Raw genomic sequence first — 15623 nt, 5'->3', positions numbered from 1 at the left:
GACAGTGGGGGATTCAGCAACAGTAACACTATTGAATGTCAAGGGGCAGTCGTTAAATTGTTTGTTATTGGACATGGTCATTGCCTGGCATTTGTGTGGCATGAATGGCACTAGCCCTCTTGTCAGCCCAAGCCTGGATATCGTCGAGATCTTGTTGCATTTGAACACTGCCTGCTTCAGTATCTGAGGAATCGTGAATGATGCTGAACATTGTGTAAACATCGGCGAACATCCCCACTTCTGTCCTAATAAGGGAGGCAAGGTCATTGATGAAGCAGCTGAGGTTGGTTAGGCTGAGGACACCACCCTGAGGAACTCCTGCAGAGATATGCTAGAGCTAAGATGACTGACAATCATCACTATCTTCCCACGTGCTAGGTATGACTCCAACCAGTGGAGAGTTTGCCCCGATATCCACTGTTTCCGAGTTTGCTTGGGCTTCTTGATGCCACACTTGGTCGAATGCAGGTCTGATGTCAAGCGCCATCAGTCTGACTTCACGTCTGCAATTCAATTCTTGTCCATGTTTGAATCTCGGCTGTAAATGAGGTCAGGAGCCAAGTGGTCCTGGCAGCACCCAAACTGAGCATCACTGAGCTTCTAAAATATTTTAAAAGATTTACCTTATCAATCTTGTTGCCAACAAGCATCTTTACAATTCCATGCTTTGTGCTGAAGGTTTCCAATTCATTCAACCAATTATCGAGCTTTCCAAAGGTTTCTCTCCTCGTGACATCATATACTGTAACAAACACCTTCATTTTAGAACAATAGTTTACTATAAGCCAATCTACAGAAACGTAATGTCTGAGCTACCTTTCTTTAAACTTATATTTTTCACAGAATAAGAGTATCATTGGTTCAGCCAGTATTTGCTGCTGCCCTTAGGTTGCAGCATAAATAATTCAAAACATTGCCCAGAAATTATGTAATTGTGTCTGTAAATTTGCATTGCTCAGTCAGTCAATCAGAAAAGACTGCAAAAATGGAAATGTTTTACTTTTATAACTTGTCTCCAAAATTCCAGATGCAAAAATACCAGTTTGCTTTGGTCAGTTAATATTAACACAATCTTTCCAAATACCAATTCATGTTTGCTGTAAATAAATAAATAAGGTTATTAGATTTGCATTGCACAAATCATGTATTGTTAGTGAACCGAATTTCCTTAAAATTGCATCTGAGAAACAAGCAAAAAAATTCAACTTAACGGCACTCCAGGTCATAACTCCCTTATAATGATATACAGTACCATCATAATTCAGTCAAACATTTTAATCAGCTGATTGAGAAGGATGGGTAAAACAAAACTAGGCTTCCACTTCCTGCATCAAATTTAATTGCTGGATAATTGACATACAATACAAAGTAGAACAGCTGTGTCTTTATACTCTTCAAACAAAAAGGAACGGCTGAGGTCTACGAGGTCTTTAAAAATACAAAAACAACAAAAAAGGTTTTAATGGACCAGACACTGAGCAAGTATTTTCTCTTGTGGAAAGAGTAAAACTAGAGTCTATCAACAAAAAGATAGTCACCAAGAAATCAGAAGAAATGTCTTTACCTTGAGTGTAGTGAGAACTCCCAGCACTGGTTAATGTGAATACAATTGGAGGTGTAGTGGATAGCGAAGAAGGTTACCTCAGATTACAACAGGATCTTGATCAGATGGGCCAATGGGCTGAGAGGTGGCAGATGGAGTTTAATTCAGATAAATGTGAGGTGCTGCATTTTGGGAAAGCAAGTCTTAGCAGGACTTATACACTTAAATGGTAAGGTTTTAGGGAGTGTTGCTGAACAAAGAGACCTTGGAGTGCAGGTTCATAGCTCCTTGAAAGTGGAGTCGGAGGTAGATAGGATAGTGAAGAAGGCGTTTGGTATGCTTTCCTTTATTGGTCAGAGTATGCAGTACAGGAGTTGGGAGGTCATGTTACGGCTGTACAGGACATTGGTTAGGCCACAGTTGGAATGTTGCATGCAATTCTGGTCTCATTCCTATCCGAAAGATGTTGTGAAACTTGAAAGGGTTCAGAAAAGATTTACAAGGATGTTGCCACAGTTGGAGGATTTGAGCTATAGGGAGAGGCTGAACAGGCTGGGGCTGTTTTCCCTGGAGCATCAGAGGCTGAGGGGTGACCTTATAGAGGTTGACAAAATTATGAGGGGCATGGATACGATAAAGTCTTTTCCCCAGGGGTGGGGGAGTGCAGAACTAGAGGGCATAGATTTAGGGTGAGAGGGGAAAGATATAAAAGAGACCAAAGGGGCAACTATTTCACGCAGAGCATGGTACATGTATGGAATGAGCTGCTAGAGGAAGTGGTGGAGGCTGGTACAATTGCAACATTAAAGAGGCATTTGGAGGGTATATGAATAGGAAGGGTTTGGAAGGATATGGGCCGGGTGCTGGCAGGTGGGTCTAGATTGGGTTGGGATATCTGGCCGGCATGGACGGGCTGGACCAAAGGGCCTGTTTCAATGCTGTACATCTCTCTGACTCTAACAGGTGCATTTATAGAGACAAGACATGCATTTGGGAGAATGAGAATAGCAGGTTATACTGATAGAATCAAGATGAAAAGGATAAAAGAAAGTTCAAGCAGAGCACAGAGTCAGAGATGTACAGCACAGTGAAAGACTCTTTGCTGGTCAAAAGCAACCACCTAACTAATGTAGTTCCATAGCTTTGTATGCCTCAACATTGCAACAGCATATCCAAATGCTTCTTACATATTATGAGGGTTTTATTTGTCGGACTGATTCATCCAATTCTGTCCTGTATATTCTATTTACAAATGGTGTCATGTTGGAGCTACCAGCAACCACATACCAGATAGTTCAAGGTCAACCAATACGCAGTCATGAACAAAAAAAAACATCAGCACTCTTTCTCAGTCCACTTGGTAAGTTTACCTAGAGTTTAAGACTGGCTACAAGGAATACTTGCTCAGATCACAAAGTCCCAACAGTCTGGGAAGCTCCGTACAGCAGCTTTTAACTTAGAGATCATTCTAAACTGAAGAAAGTAATTTAGACCATGCAACAGACTTGGATAATACTCATGTACTGAAGCGAAAGTTAACGTCATCATGGTTCCTGAGCACCACAGGCTGTTCTGAGAGAGACAACCAGGAGCAAGTTTAATCCACCATAGGAGAAGGTGAAAAAAACAAGGCTTTTACGGTGATCTCTAATTATATTACATATGAGTCTTCTCCATAAACTTAAAGCAGAAACTGTACTAACAACATGTGCTGGAATTAGCCCACTGAACTAACTGTTGCACAATAACCACTTCACAAATGGCTCATTTCGGTTCCAAAACATATTTTTTTGGTCAACTCTGTTGCAACATCATAGAGGTTTGTACAATCATGCCGATCTTGCAAGAGAGAAGGATTGTGAATGACACAGAATCTCCAATTCAATAAACTCCTTACCCAAAATAACACCTTGAGCACCTCTGTAATAACTTGGTGTTAACGTCCGGAATCGCTCCTGTCCAGCCGTGTCCTATCAAAGCAAAAATAAAATCTGAAAAGTAAGGCTAAAGGAACCTGCAATGCAAATGAACAACAATTACAATAAAGCAAAAGATATGGATAGAGCATGTTGGCAGAAGGGCATCATTTAATGATCGTCCGGATTAATCCAAGATCATTCTTCTATCAAAATGATTATCTCAAAAGCTTCAAGGTACTCTTCACAGCATTGAGATACATTTTAAATGTTAAGACGATCATGTAGGATTTTCAAATATTCAAACATTTTAAGTTAAATGTGGAGAATACATTGGCCTGAGATCATTCAAGCCTGGGGATATTGTAGTTTTCACAAATTAGGGCCATTCTGGACCTTATTAATGGGCAAGAGAGTGAGACAGTCAGAAATCAGGAAAGTAAGCTTACAGAGATAAGCCTGAGAGTTTGATTCTTGAAAGATCAAGGAGAAACTAAATGGTATGAAAAGGTTCCACGATTTTGATATTTAGGATACATTTTTTAAGAATAAGCACCTTTGTTTTTTCCCTTTTCTGCAAAAGTGGGAAGGTGATCGAAGGATACCCAGACTGATTATCAGTCCATTAAACCAGTCCTTCTGCAGCTAACAAGTCTTGGCAGGGGAACAGAACCCAGAGCTTCTGGCCCAGAGGTAAGGACACTATCCATTGCAGTGCAAACTTCTTGTAAGATCATGATTAGCTACCAGAATATTGCTTATTTCATCACCTAAAGTAGCAGAGATGATCACATCCTTCTAGTTGATTTCACCACATTTCTCCTTCTTCCGGTCGGATAGAAACAGAGTGTGGCTTAATTTCCTTCACGATCACAAACGACAAAGGCTAGATTGGTGCTACAATTCTGAGCCGAGCCGAACCTGAAGTGGCTTATTCAGAAGTAACAGAACAAAAAGTAAACTTTCCAACGGAGTGTGCAAGAGGCCATTCCAGGAGCAGCACCAGGCATAGCTATAACAACTCAAGAGTCAGAGATGTACAGCAAGAAAACAGACTTCAGTCCAACTCGTCCATGCTGACCAGATATCCTATAAAAATCTAGCGCCATTTACCAGCACATCGCCCATATCCTTCTAAACCCTTCCTATCCATATACCCATCCAGATGCCTTTTAAATGTTGCAATTGTACCAGCCTCCATCACTTCCTCTGGCAGCTCATTCCATACATGCACCACTCTGCATGAAAAATCTTCCCCTTAGGTCCCTTTTAAATCTACCAAACAGTACTATGTGCATGCCAAACATCAGTAGCAGCAAGTGATTAGACGGAGCTAAGCAATCCCCACAACCAACAGATCAGATTTAAGGTCCAGTCAAGAGTGGTGGTGGACAATTAAAAGAACATGCTGGTGGAAGGCTGAAGCATTCACAATTATCTTCAACCAATTTAATTCCACATGACATCAAGAAACTGTTGGAGGCACTGGTTAGTGCAAAGGATATGGGCCCTGACATCATTTTCACAACCGCACAGAATGCTCCAGAATGTGCTGCCCCTCGCCAAGCTGATCCAGTATAATTACAACACTGGCATCTACCTGAAAATGTGGAAAATTGCCCAGGTGCATCCTGTACACAAGAAGCAGGACAAATCCAATCTGGCCAATCACCGCCCAATCAGTAAAATGATGGAAAGGGTCATCAAGTGTGCAATCAAACAGCACCTGCTCAGTGGTGCCCAGTTTGAGTTCTGCCAGGGCCACTCAGCACCTGACCTCATTACAGTCTTTATTCAAACATGGATAGAAGCACTGAATCCCAGAGGGAGAGTGACAGCTCTTGATGTCATAGCCACATTCGACCAAGTATGTCATCACGGAGCCCTAGTAAAAGTGCAATCAACAGGAATCAGAGACAAACTCTCCGCTGGTTGGAGTCAAATCTGGCACATCAGAAGATGGTAATGGTTGAAGAAGGTCATTCATCTCAGCTCTAAAACATTGCTGCAGGAATTCCTCAGTGCAGTGTCCTGGGCCGAACCATCTTCAACTACCTCAGTGATCTTCCGTCCATCATAACTTCAGAAGTGGGACATTCACCGAAGATTCCACCATGGTGAGCACCGTTTGCAACTCTTCAATTCAAATGCAACAAGACTTGGATAATATCCAGGCTCAAGCTGATAAACTGGCAAGTAACATTTGTACCACACAAATGTCAGGCAATCAACATTTCCAATTAGAGATAAATTTAACCAATGCCGCTTGACATCTGATGGCATTACCATAACTGAAACCCACTATCCTCAATATCCTGGAGGTTACCACTGAACGAAACTCAACTGGACTCACGATATAAACGCAGTGGCTATAATGGCAGGTCAAAGGCTCACTTTCTGACTGCCCAAAGCTTGTCTGTCTATCATCGATAAGGCACAGGTCAGCAATGTGACAGAATACTCCCTACTGCCTGGATGTGTGCAGCTCCAATGACACGCATGAAACTGGAGTTGTCCACCAAGGACAAAGCAGCCTGTTTGCCTGGCCCCAAGTCCACAGGCAACTATGTCTGCCACCACCAAGGCTCAGTCGCAGCAGTGTGTACTGTCTACAAGATGCACTTTAGAAATTCTAAGATCCTTAGACCATCACTTCTATCTAGAAGGACAAGGCCAGCAGATACATGGGAAAGCCACCACTTGCAAGTTCCCTCCAAGCCACTCGCCACTTGACTTGGAAACATTTTGCCATTCCTTCACCCTTGCTGGGTCAAAATCCTTGAATTCCCTAACAGTATTGTGGCTCTACCTACAGCACATGGACTGCAGAGTTCAATAAGGCAGCTCACCATCACCTTCTCAACAGCAACTAGAGATAAATGCTGGCCAGCCAGTGACACCCACATCCCACAAGAGAATTAAAAAAAGATGTGTCCATTTTAATCTATAAATATTATTTATCATTTGAAGTTTCCTTCCACTCCACATTCCACTGTCTAAAAATAACTGTAGATAATAGGCCATTGGCATGTGTTTCAAAGATTTGAAAAGTGAAGAATTCAAAAACCAGGCATTACATTCAGCCTTAATTCAAGATGCTAGCCACTGTTTGCAAGCTGTATTTAATGGACTTACCCAGATTGCAAGCTTAATACTGTTGTCATTAAACTTCATGGTTTTCACTTTAAAGTCAACCCCTAAAAGAAAAGTTTGCAAAGAATCAAATCAATACATGCACATGGAAAAATGTGATTTTTCAACATCCTCAGATATTATAGAATATGTAAAAAAAACAGTTTAACCTCACCAATGGTTGAACCAATTTCAGAGTCAAATGTGTCATCTGTGAACCTTAGTAGAAGGCTAAAATATAAAAAGAGATTTTTAGTTCTGTATATAAAAAGGTATTGCTGCAATTTCTTTTAAAACCAGTAGCACACTTAAGCATCAATTTCAAAAAATCAAACTACACCAACTCTCTGACCTTGCTGTGTTTCTATAAGAGCATATCCCAATTACCTCTGGAAGTCAATGTTTGGAGACCTCCACCTACCAGTGCTATTCCCACAAGTAGAACTGGGCACAGATGGAAACTTAAGTTATAAATTGCACAGCTTTGAACAACTGCTTTTGTCTAAGTCAGACCGCTGCACTGATTGGAGCAATGCCTTCAAGAACTGTCATTGCAAAAAATGGAATCATCAATGGAAGCTAGGGCAGGTTGGTGCTGCAAGTCAGGCTAGCTGGTCAAACATTAGAGTTATGCTTTGGAATTTTGCAAAACTGGAAGAATCATATATTAAAGTGAAAGCATGCAAAGATGAGTTTCTAGTGCACATCACCTTGAGATTATTTCTCTCCACAGCAAGTCACCCGTTTATGGCCAAGCAACTGATATCAAAGGTTTGGGCTCTCACTGGGTGGACATTAGGGACAAATGTGGATTCTTTCCCCAGCAAAGTACATTCCCGATGAGGCAATGCCTATGTTATCCATTGCTACTAAGAAACTCAGCGTGGATTGTGTGGTCTGTTGAAAGATCCACCAGATATTTATTACAGATAACTGCAAATTCACATGTATAAGTATCTGGGTTAATATTATACTATGTTTCTAATAGCATGTCATGCTTCAAGTGATCAGAGTCAAGTTGGAGTCTTGGACCTTCGTACCATGCACAAACGATACAATAACATGTCTCAATGGTTTACTGACTATGAGACATAACCCAATAGGAATCTCCTCCCAAGACATGAGCTCATAATTAGGTGGTTAACTTCACTATTTGCCAATCTGCATCTTTAACCACACATGACCCTAATATCACAATACGGCACAATCAGAAAGAAAATAACGCTAAGTGAACACCACAGTAATCACTGACTGAGAAAATAACACTTCCAGAAATACTTGAAACCAACAATCTAAGGCTATAGCCGACAATGAATATATTCAAAGAGAATGTGCAACAGTGAACAATCTTGCCACAATTCACAGTTGTTACATCTACCTTTATATGATTCTTAGAACCAGAATCTGCACCAGATAGATTTGACTAGGTACCCTACTGGCTTTATCATGCTGTCACATGGGACACTACATCAAATGCCCTACAAAGAATTAGCACAAATAGGGTTCCCTTCAACTTTACAATGTTCTGCAGATCTAGTATAAACCTATCCTTTACATTGACTAATATGCAGGTTTCAGATGAGGAATGTTGTACCTTAGACAGCACCTTATAGATCCCTAGGCCAACCAAAAGATTGCCCATGTTTGTTTTGCCCATCATTGAATCGCAATGTAATAAAGTCTCCACAATCATTGAACAACTTACTAAAACGTGCAATACAGTATTTCAGAAGTAAGAGTGGAATGCTGGGAATCCCTGGACAATGTTCATATCAACCAGATGCTCCTGAGAAAATGGAAGGCTTAAAGAATCATTTGCACAAAGTGAAATTCAAGAATATATCAGCAAAAGGTATCAGATAAAGTGAAAATTCAACATTCCCCTTTTTAATTACATCTTTCAAGTATTCCTTCCTGAACGCACTAATTCCTTTGCTGTACAGTTCCATAGCCACTGATCTTTCTATACAAGCCGAGAAGGTATGGGCTATTCAATTGTATGGAGTGCATCCCACCATGTGGCAGAGTCCTGGCTGTCTTCCCTTCATTCAACTCAAGGATCCTGGCCTAATTGATGCAAATCTACTGTTACCCAGCTGGCATCAAGCTGAATTTACAACTTGTTACCACAGCTTTAGCATTTGGGAGAGTCCCATAAAAGGCAGAGATAAATAACCTGATAGCTGAGCATTCATTATTGGCCAGGACCCTGGAGAATTATTGAGCACTTTTTTCAGGTGAGCGTTTGAAGGCCTTTTACATGCAATTATGCATGTAAATGAAGACAAAACATCAGTTTAACATCCAGTCAAGGAATGCAGCTGATAGTTCAGCTGTCCCTGCACAATGCACTGAAATGTATGTTCAAGTCTTTAAAATGGAATTTGACCCTGTGCTCTGTGACTTGGAAGTGAGAGAGTGTTACCACTGAATCAAAGAGGTCAGCTTGGAAAATATACCAGAGCTTTAAATGCAGATTAGATCTATTGACCAAAAGAGCCAATAAATTAATGGAAGATGCTCACTTTCCACTGCCACCCTTTAACAGATCTGAGCACTTCATGCACTGGGCACTTACTAGAATCAATTTCATAAAACAAGTTTGTTGCTATAGGTGCCTTCAACATCCATTATAAGCATTTGTTCAATTCTTCCTTTGACTTGAGTTTTTTAAAAAAAAGTTAATTTAGTGCAAAATCCAAGTTAACATTACTTTTTTTAAAAAACAACGGTATAAATCCTAGTATTCTATGCACTTGCTCACCAAATACTGTGCACAAATTCTGTACTTGGAGTTAAAAATGTTGTTTGACAGTTGCACTCCAACCAGTGTTTAATCTGGAACAACACATCCTGTCCCTGTTTAGATACAAAGTGTGCAGAAACAATGTGAGACTGGCAACATTTTTTTAGGAAATAAATATTAGATGCTGTTTGGTATAGTGCAAAGCAAGATGCTAAAAATAGCTCCACGGAAATCAAAAGTTACAACCGAAACAAATGCTCCTCGTCTGGGATTCTGACAAGTTAAGAATTTCAGTAATTTCAATGTTACACATCACTTAGTTCTTTGAAGATACATTTCTACAACTTTAAACTATTGTTACTTTGGATTCCTGACAACATGTTTATTTTTCTGTTTGCCCTTCACATGTTAACAGAAATATAGGATAGAATTAGTTGTTGTTCCCGTTTACTGACCACATTTGGTCAACCTCAGAGTGTGGAAGGAGAATTGTATGTAGGCCAAACTAAGTAGGAGTGGCATATTCACTACTGAACATGTAGGGTTGCTAAAACTACAAAACCACATTTTATGGTCATTTTCTTTTCCCTCGGTACACATGAAGTACCAGATTTGTCAAGTCCAATTTCATAATTTACCACTGCGGATTTCAACACAATATTCAGACAGAGTTCACTATAATATTTCAGCTACCACAAGCTTGTTTAGGAAACTGAAAGAAAACCAGTTGTTCGGCGAGGGTAGGATTTATTTTCAAATATACCCCCCTCTCCCCATTCTCCAAACCACACTCTTTCTTCCAGATTAGAGAATAGGTCTGGTTGGGTCATCCAGGTAGAGTTTCTTTAAAATAGAGATGTACAGCATGGAAACAGACCCTTCGGTCCAATTCGTCCATGCCGACCAGATATCCCAACCCAATCTAGTCCCACCTGCCAGCACCTGGCCCATATCCCTCTAAACACTTCCTATTCATATACCCATCCAAATGCTTCTTAAATGTTGCAATTGTACCAGCCTCCACCACATCCTCTGGCAGCTCATTCCATACACATACCACTCTGTGAGAAAGTTGCATCGTAGGTCTCTTTTATATCTTACCCCTCTCACCCTAAACCTATGCCCTCTAGTTATGGACTCCCCGACCCCAGGGAAAAGACTTTGCCTATTTACCTTATTCATGCCCCTCATAATTTTGTCAACCTCCATAAGGTCACCCCTCAGCTTCCGACGCTCCAGGGAAAACAGCCCCAGCCTGTTCAGCCTCTCCCTGTAGCTCAGATCTTCCAACCCTGGCAACATCCTTGTAAATCTTTTCTGAACCCTTTCCAGTTTCACAGCATCTTTCCGATAGGAAGGAGACCAGAACTGCACGCAATATTCCAACAGTGGCCTAACCAATGTCCTGTACAGCCGCAACATGACCTCCCAACTCCTGTACTCAATATTCTGACCAATAAAGGAAAGCATACCAAATGCCTTCTTCACTATTCTATCTACCTGCGACTCCACTTTCAAGGAGCTATGAACCTGCACTCCAAGGTCTCTTTGTTCAGCAATACTCCCTTGGACCTTACCATTAAGTCTATAAGTCCTGCTAAGATTTGCTTTTCAAAATGCAGCATCTCACATTTATCAGAATTAATCTCCATCTGCCACACCTCAGCTCATTGGCCCATCTGGTCAAGATCTTGTTGTAATCTGAGGTAACCCTCTTCACTGTCCACTACACCTCCAATTTTGGTGTCATCTGCAAACTTACTAACTGTAGCTCTTATGCTCGTATCCAAATCATTTATGTAAATGTCAAAAAGTTGAGGACCCAACACTGATCCTCGTGGCACTCCACTGGTTACAGGCCTCCAGTCTGAAAAACATCCCTCCACCAGCACCCTCTGTCTTCTACCTTTGAACCAGTTCTGTATCCAAATGGCTAGTTCTCCCTATATTCCATGAAATGAGAGCAAACACAATGGTATTTGTTGCATTTCATAATAATAATAATTTCATTTTCTATCGAGACATTTTTAAGTAGCATGTACTTTGTAGAAGAGGCAAGACAAAGTAATGGAAAAGTTGTTAGTGATGTGGAGTTGCATCTATGAAGAAACGATTGAGAATTCTGAAAGCATTTAGGACCACATTCCTGTTCCGCATGCAGCAAGATCATGATGACGTATATCTTAACTCCCATCTAGCTGCTTTGATTCCAGATCCTGATATACTAAATCACTAGCAAAAATCTAAACTTGAATTTACAATTAGTAACTCAGCTAGCATTTACTCATTTCTGAGAGATTCTACTGGTCTACTACCCATTGTCTCAAGAAATACAATCTCAGTTACAATACAATTTCATATCATAGAAATAGTTGGAGAAACTCAGCAGATCTGACGGCATCTGTGGAGAGAAAACAGAGTTGACCTTCAAATCTAGTGACCCTCCCTCAGAGTTTCTCGAGAAAGTTCAGTTTATGTTTCAGATTTCCAGCATCCAGAATTCTGTGTTTTATTCATAACTTCTCTCTGGCTCAGATTTTAAGATCATGTCTCCTTGATTCAGACTGCAGGCCAGGTCAAAAATAAATCTCTCTGCTTCTATTTAATCCATTCCTTCAAAAAACCAAAAATTAATTAAATTGTCCCTGACCTTATAATTGTTGGAACTGGAAGCCTAGTTTATATAGTTTCTCCTTGCTGACAAATTTACATTGCACAACTTCCAAGGCCACTCTGGGCCCTTCCCAGTCAGAAATCACACGACACCAGGACGTAGTCCAACAGGTTTATTTGGAGGCACTAGCTTTCGGAACGCTACTCCTTCGTCAGGTGGTTGTGAAGCAGGACCATAAGACACAGAATTTATAGCAAAAGATTACAGTGTCATGCAAGTTAAATGATATGTTTAACAAACCTAGATCGCTGTTAAGTGTTTCATCTTTTAGAATGGGTTACAGGTTTCAGATCATTAATATGTAAATCCCAGAACTTCTTTTAAGTCATATTCTCAAAATAACTTAAGGTTTTATATATATAAAAAAAGTGGCATCTCAGCTCAGACAATGCATTAAGGGTGTTTAAAGGTGACAATGCGTTAAAGGTACAACCTGTAGGCAGTCATTGCAGACATTCAATCCATATAATATTTTGTAAATTTCACTTTGAAAATAGAATCAGTCTGACTCAAGATTGGGATTCAGACAGACTCTGACTTCACACTTTTAATGCATTGTCTGAGCTGTCACTTTTTTTTAATAAAACCTTAAGTTATCTCAGGAATGTGACTTAAAAGTAGTTCTGGGATTTACATATTAATAAACCAAAACTTGCAACCCATTCTAAAAGATGAAAGACTTAACAACAATCTAGATTTGTTAAATATATAATTTTACTTGCAATGAGACTAATATTTCACTATAAAATTCTGCATCTTATGGTCCTGCTTCACAACCACTTGATGAAGGAGCGGCACTTCGAAAGCTAGTGCCTCTAAATAAACCTGTTGGACTATAACCTGGTGTTGTGTGATTTGTAAACTTTGTTCACCCCAGTCCAACACTGGCTCCTCCACATCATAGTCCCTTCCAAACTGTGCTGCTCAGAGCTATACACAATATTCCAGATGTGGTCTAATCACAGCTTTGGATAATTACAGCAAAACTATCTTCCCTTTATATCCTACACTCTGACAACAAAGGCGAACATTCCAATCATCTTTTTGATTTGTTGTTGTACCTGTCATTTTGGAGATTTAGGGAAGTTGCTAGCAGTGGCGAAGACTAAGGGTAAATGGGCAAGTGTCTTCAGATTCAAAAAACAATAACTCTCAGAGTCATACAGCATGGAAACAGACCTTTTGATCCAACTAATCCATGCCAAACATGATCCCAAACTAAACTAGTCCCACCTGCTTGGTCCTGGCCCATATCCTTTCAAATCTTTCCTATTCATATACTTATCCTTTTTAAATATTGTAATTATAGCCACATCCACCACTTCCTCAGGAAGTTCATGCCACACTTGACCCACTTCCACAAAAACATGGCTTATTTTTTGCTTTATTCACTTGTGGGACGTGGCTGTCACTGGCTGGCCAGCATTTATTGTCTGTCTCTAATTGCCCTTGAGGTGGTGGCGAGCTGCCTTCTGGAAGCGCTGCAGTCCATGTGCTGTACATGATGATAGAATGCTTCTACAATGGAAGATAATTGCAAATTACATGGGTGGGAGGTGAAGGTGTTTGGTAGCTAGAGGATCTGTCTGGACAAATGAATTAAGACTTTGGAGCAAAATTGTTTTGTTTTGGTGATAAAAGGAGAGAGCAAGAGGAAGACCCCAAGTTGGAAAGTTAGCAGCACCCAGGGGTGTAGGCAAGAGGAGGACCCAGAGACAGAAATTTGAATGAATTTGAAAGTAATTCATGACAGTCTCTGAGGATTTCCTCCAGTGGTTTCCAAAGTGGATTTTTCTTAATATTAATCTCTTCAGAGACATTATTATATGCTCTCCATTTTTGAAGTAGTAGTATCCTAGGTTCAACCATTCTTCTTAATAAGGTATGAAGTGGGACTATTCACTGATGATTGCACAATGTTCAGCACAATTGGTGAATTCTCAGATCCTGAAGATTGTTCATAGAGAGCAAGATATGGACAACATTCAAGCTGAGCGTAACAAGTGGCAAGTAACATTTGAGCTAAAAAAGTGCCGGGTAACAGCTGTCTCCATTAAAAAGGAAACCCAACCATTCCTGAATTCCCCACTCCCAACATCCAGGGAGTGACCATTGACCAGAAACTGAACTGGACCATCCATATAAAGTATTGTGACTACAGGAGTGAGCCAGTCAGAGCTAAGAATTTTGTGGCGAATAACTCATCTATATCTCCAAGCTGTCTGTAATCTACAAGGCACATTTCAGGACTGTCATGGAATACCCTGCACTTACAACACCAACAATACAAGAAGCTTTACAACATCCAAGGCAAACAAGTCCACTTGACTGACGCCCCATCCTTAATGCTTATTCCTGATGAAGGGTTTTTGCCTGAACCGTCAATTCTCCTGCTCCTCGGATGCTGCCTGACCTGCTGTGTTTTTCCAGCAGCACACTCTTGACCCCATCCTTAACATTCACTCCCTTCAACATCAGTGCACAACAGCAGTAATGCTTACTATCTACACGATACACTGCTGTAACTCATGAAGGACTTCTTGCAACCTAGATGGACCATGGTAGCAAATGCACTCTGTACTCCTACCTGAGCTATAGCCCAATTCATGTTTTACATACTTCTACCATAGCATCCTTGCTGGAGATGGTTGTCCTCAGTGAAAGAAAAAGTACGTAATGTACCTTTCTTGACTGGCCTCATCTACCTGTTCTGCTGTCTTCAGGGATTATGAATGTGTACTCCCAAGGTCTCTGTCTCTCTACACTTCTTAGTACTCATCCATTTATTGTTTATTTCTTCGCTTAGTTTGCCTTCTCTCACTTCGTCAGACCGAATTTCAGTTGACACATTCGCCCAGCTGACTAGTCTATTGAAATTGTTCAGCAACTTGCAGCCATCTTCCTCACAATCACACACCCATTTTTGTATCGCCTGCAAACTTTTAAAATCGCATCCCCTACATGAGTCTCAAGCACCAATCTGTAGCATGAAAAACAAGACTGCCTGTACTTACGTCTGCCAAACCACATCAGAAACAACCTTCGCAAGACGCATTCAGCAACCTTTTTCCTTCCTTCAAACCAATGCTAGAATCAACTTGTCACTTGCTGTTGGATCCCATAGCTCTTAAGTTTTCTGACCAGTCAGACGCACGGGGTCTTGTCAAAAGTTTTGCTAAAATCTATATTGATTGCATTAAACACATTTGCCTCATTGATTGGCCCTATCACCTCTTCTTAGGGCTTATCCCATCCATTAGTTCACACTCCTGATGTCAACTACAATGTCAACATCAACCCCCTCTTTTGAGAAGCAGACACCAAACACCGACAAAGAACCATGTCTAAGGCTTCCTCCACATAAAAGGTACATGTTGAGATCTCAAGCTAGGGAGGTGATGACATAGTAGTAAAGTCATTGGCCTAACAACCCAGAGATCAAGGCTAAACACTCTGGGAATAGTAGCCAAAATCTCACCAAGGCAGCTGGCGGAATTCAAATCAAATTCATAAAATATTGAATTATATAAATTAGTCTCACTGACAAATATCAGTAACCGTTATACAAATCCATCTGTCTCACTCATGCCCTTCAGGAATCCTGTCAGGTTT

The 15623-nt window shown here is 40.6% G+C and overlaps 1 protein-coding gene across 3 annotated transcripts in view; it reads right to left on the bottom strand.

Moving 5' to 3' along the window:
- Positions 1-15623, bottom strand: part of LOC122539890 (ras-related protein Rab-18-like) — a 62947-nt gene that overhangs the window by 43384 nt on the left and 3940 nt on the right. For all 3 annotated transcript variants that reach the window (XR_015752490.1, XM_087977848.1, XM_043675039.2), the window contains exons 2-5: positions 6767-6822; positions 6595-6656; positions 3441-3513; positions 624-742 (exon numbers count right to left, since the gene is read on the bottom strand). Coding sequence is in view for 2 of the 3 variants with exons in the window: in XM_087977848.1 (XP_087833974.1) it covers positions 624-742; positions 3441-3513; positions 6595-6656; positions 6767-6822 (310 nt within the window). In the remaining variant the exon portion in view is untranslated. The remainder of the gene's footprint in view (positions 1-623; positions 743-3440; positions 3514-6594; positions 6657-6766; positions 6823-15623) is intronic.

Source organism: Chiloscyllium plagiosum, unplaced genomic scaffold (genome assembly GCF_037043375.1).
Source record: "Chiloscyllium plagiosum isolate Xiang-an unplaced genomic scaffold, Cpla_swu_hap1 HiC_scaffold_32, whole genome shotgun sequence".
Lineage (NCBI taxonomy): Eukaryota > Metazoa > Chordata > Chondrichthyes > Orectolobiformes > Hemiscylliidae > Chiloscyllium > Chiloscyllium plagiosum.
The sequence above is the reverse complement of the archived record's forward strand: the minus strand, read 5'-3'. Positions and strand labels throughout refer to the sequence as shown.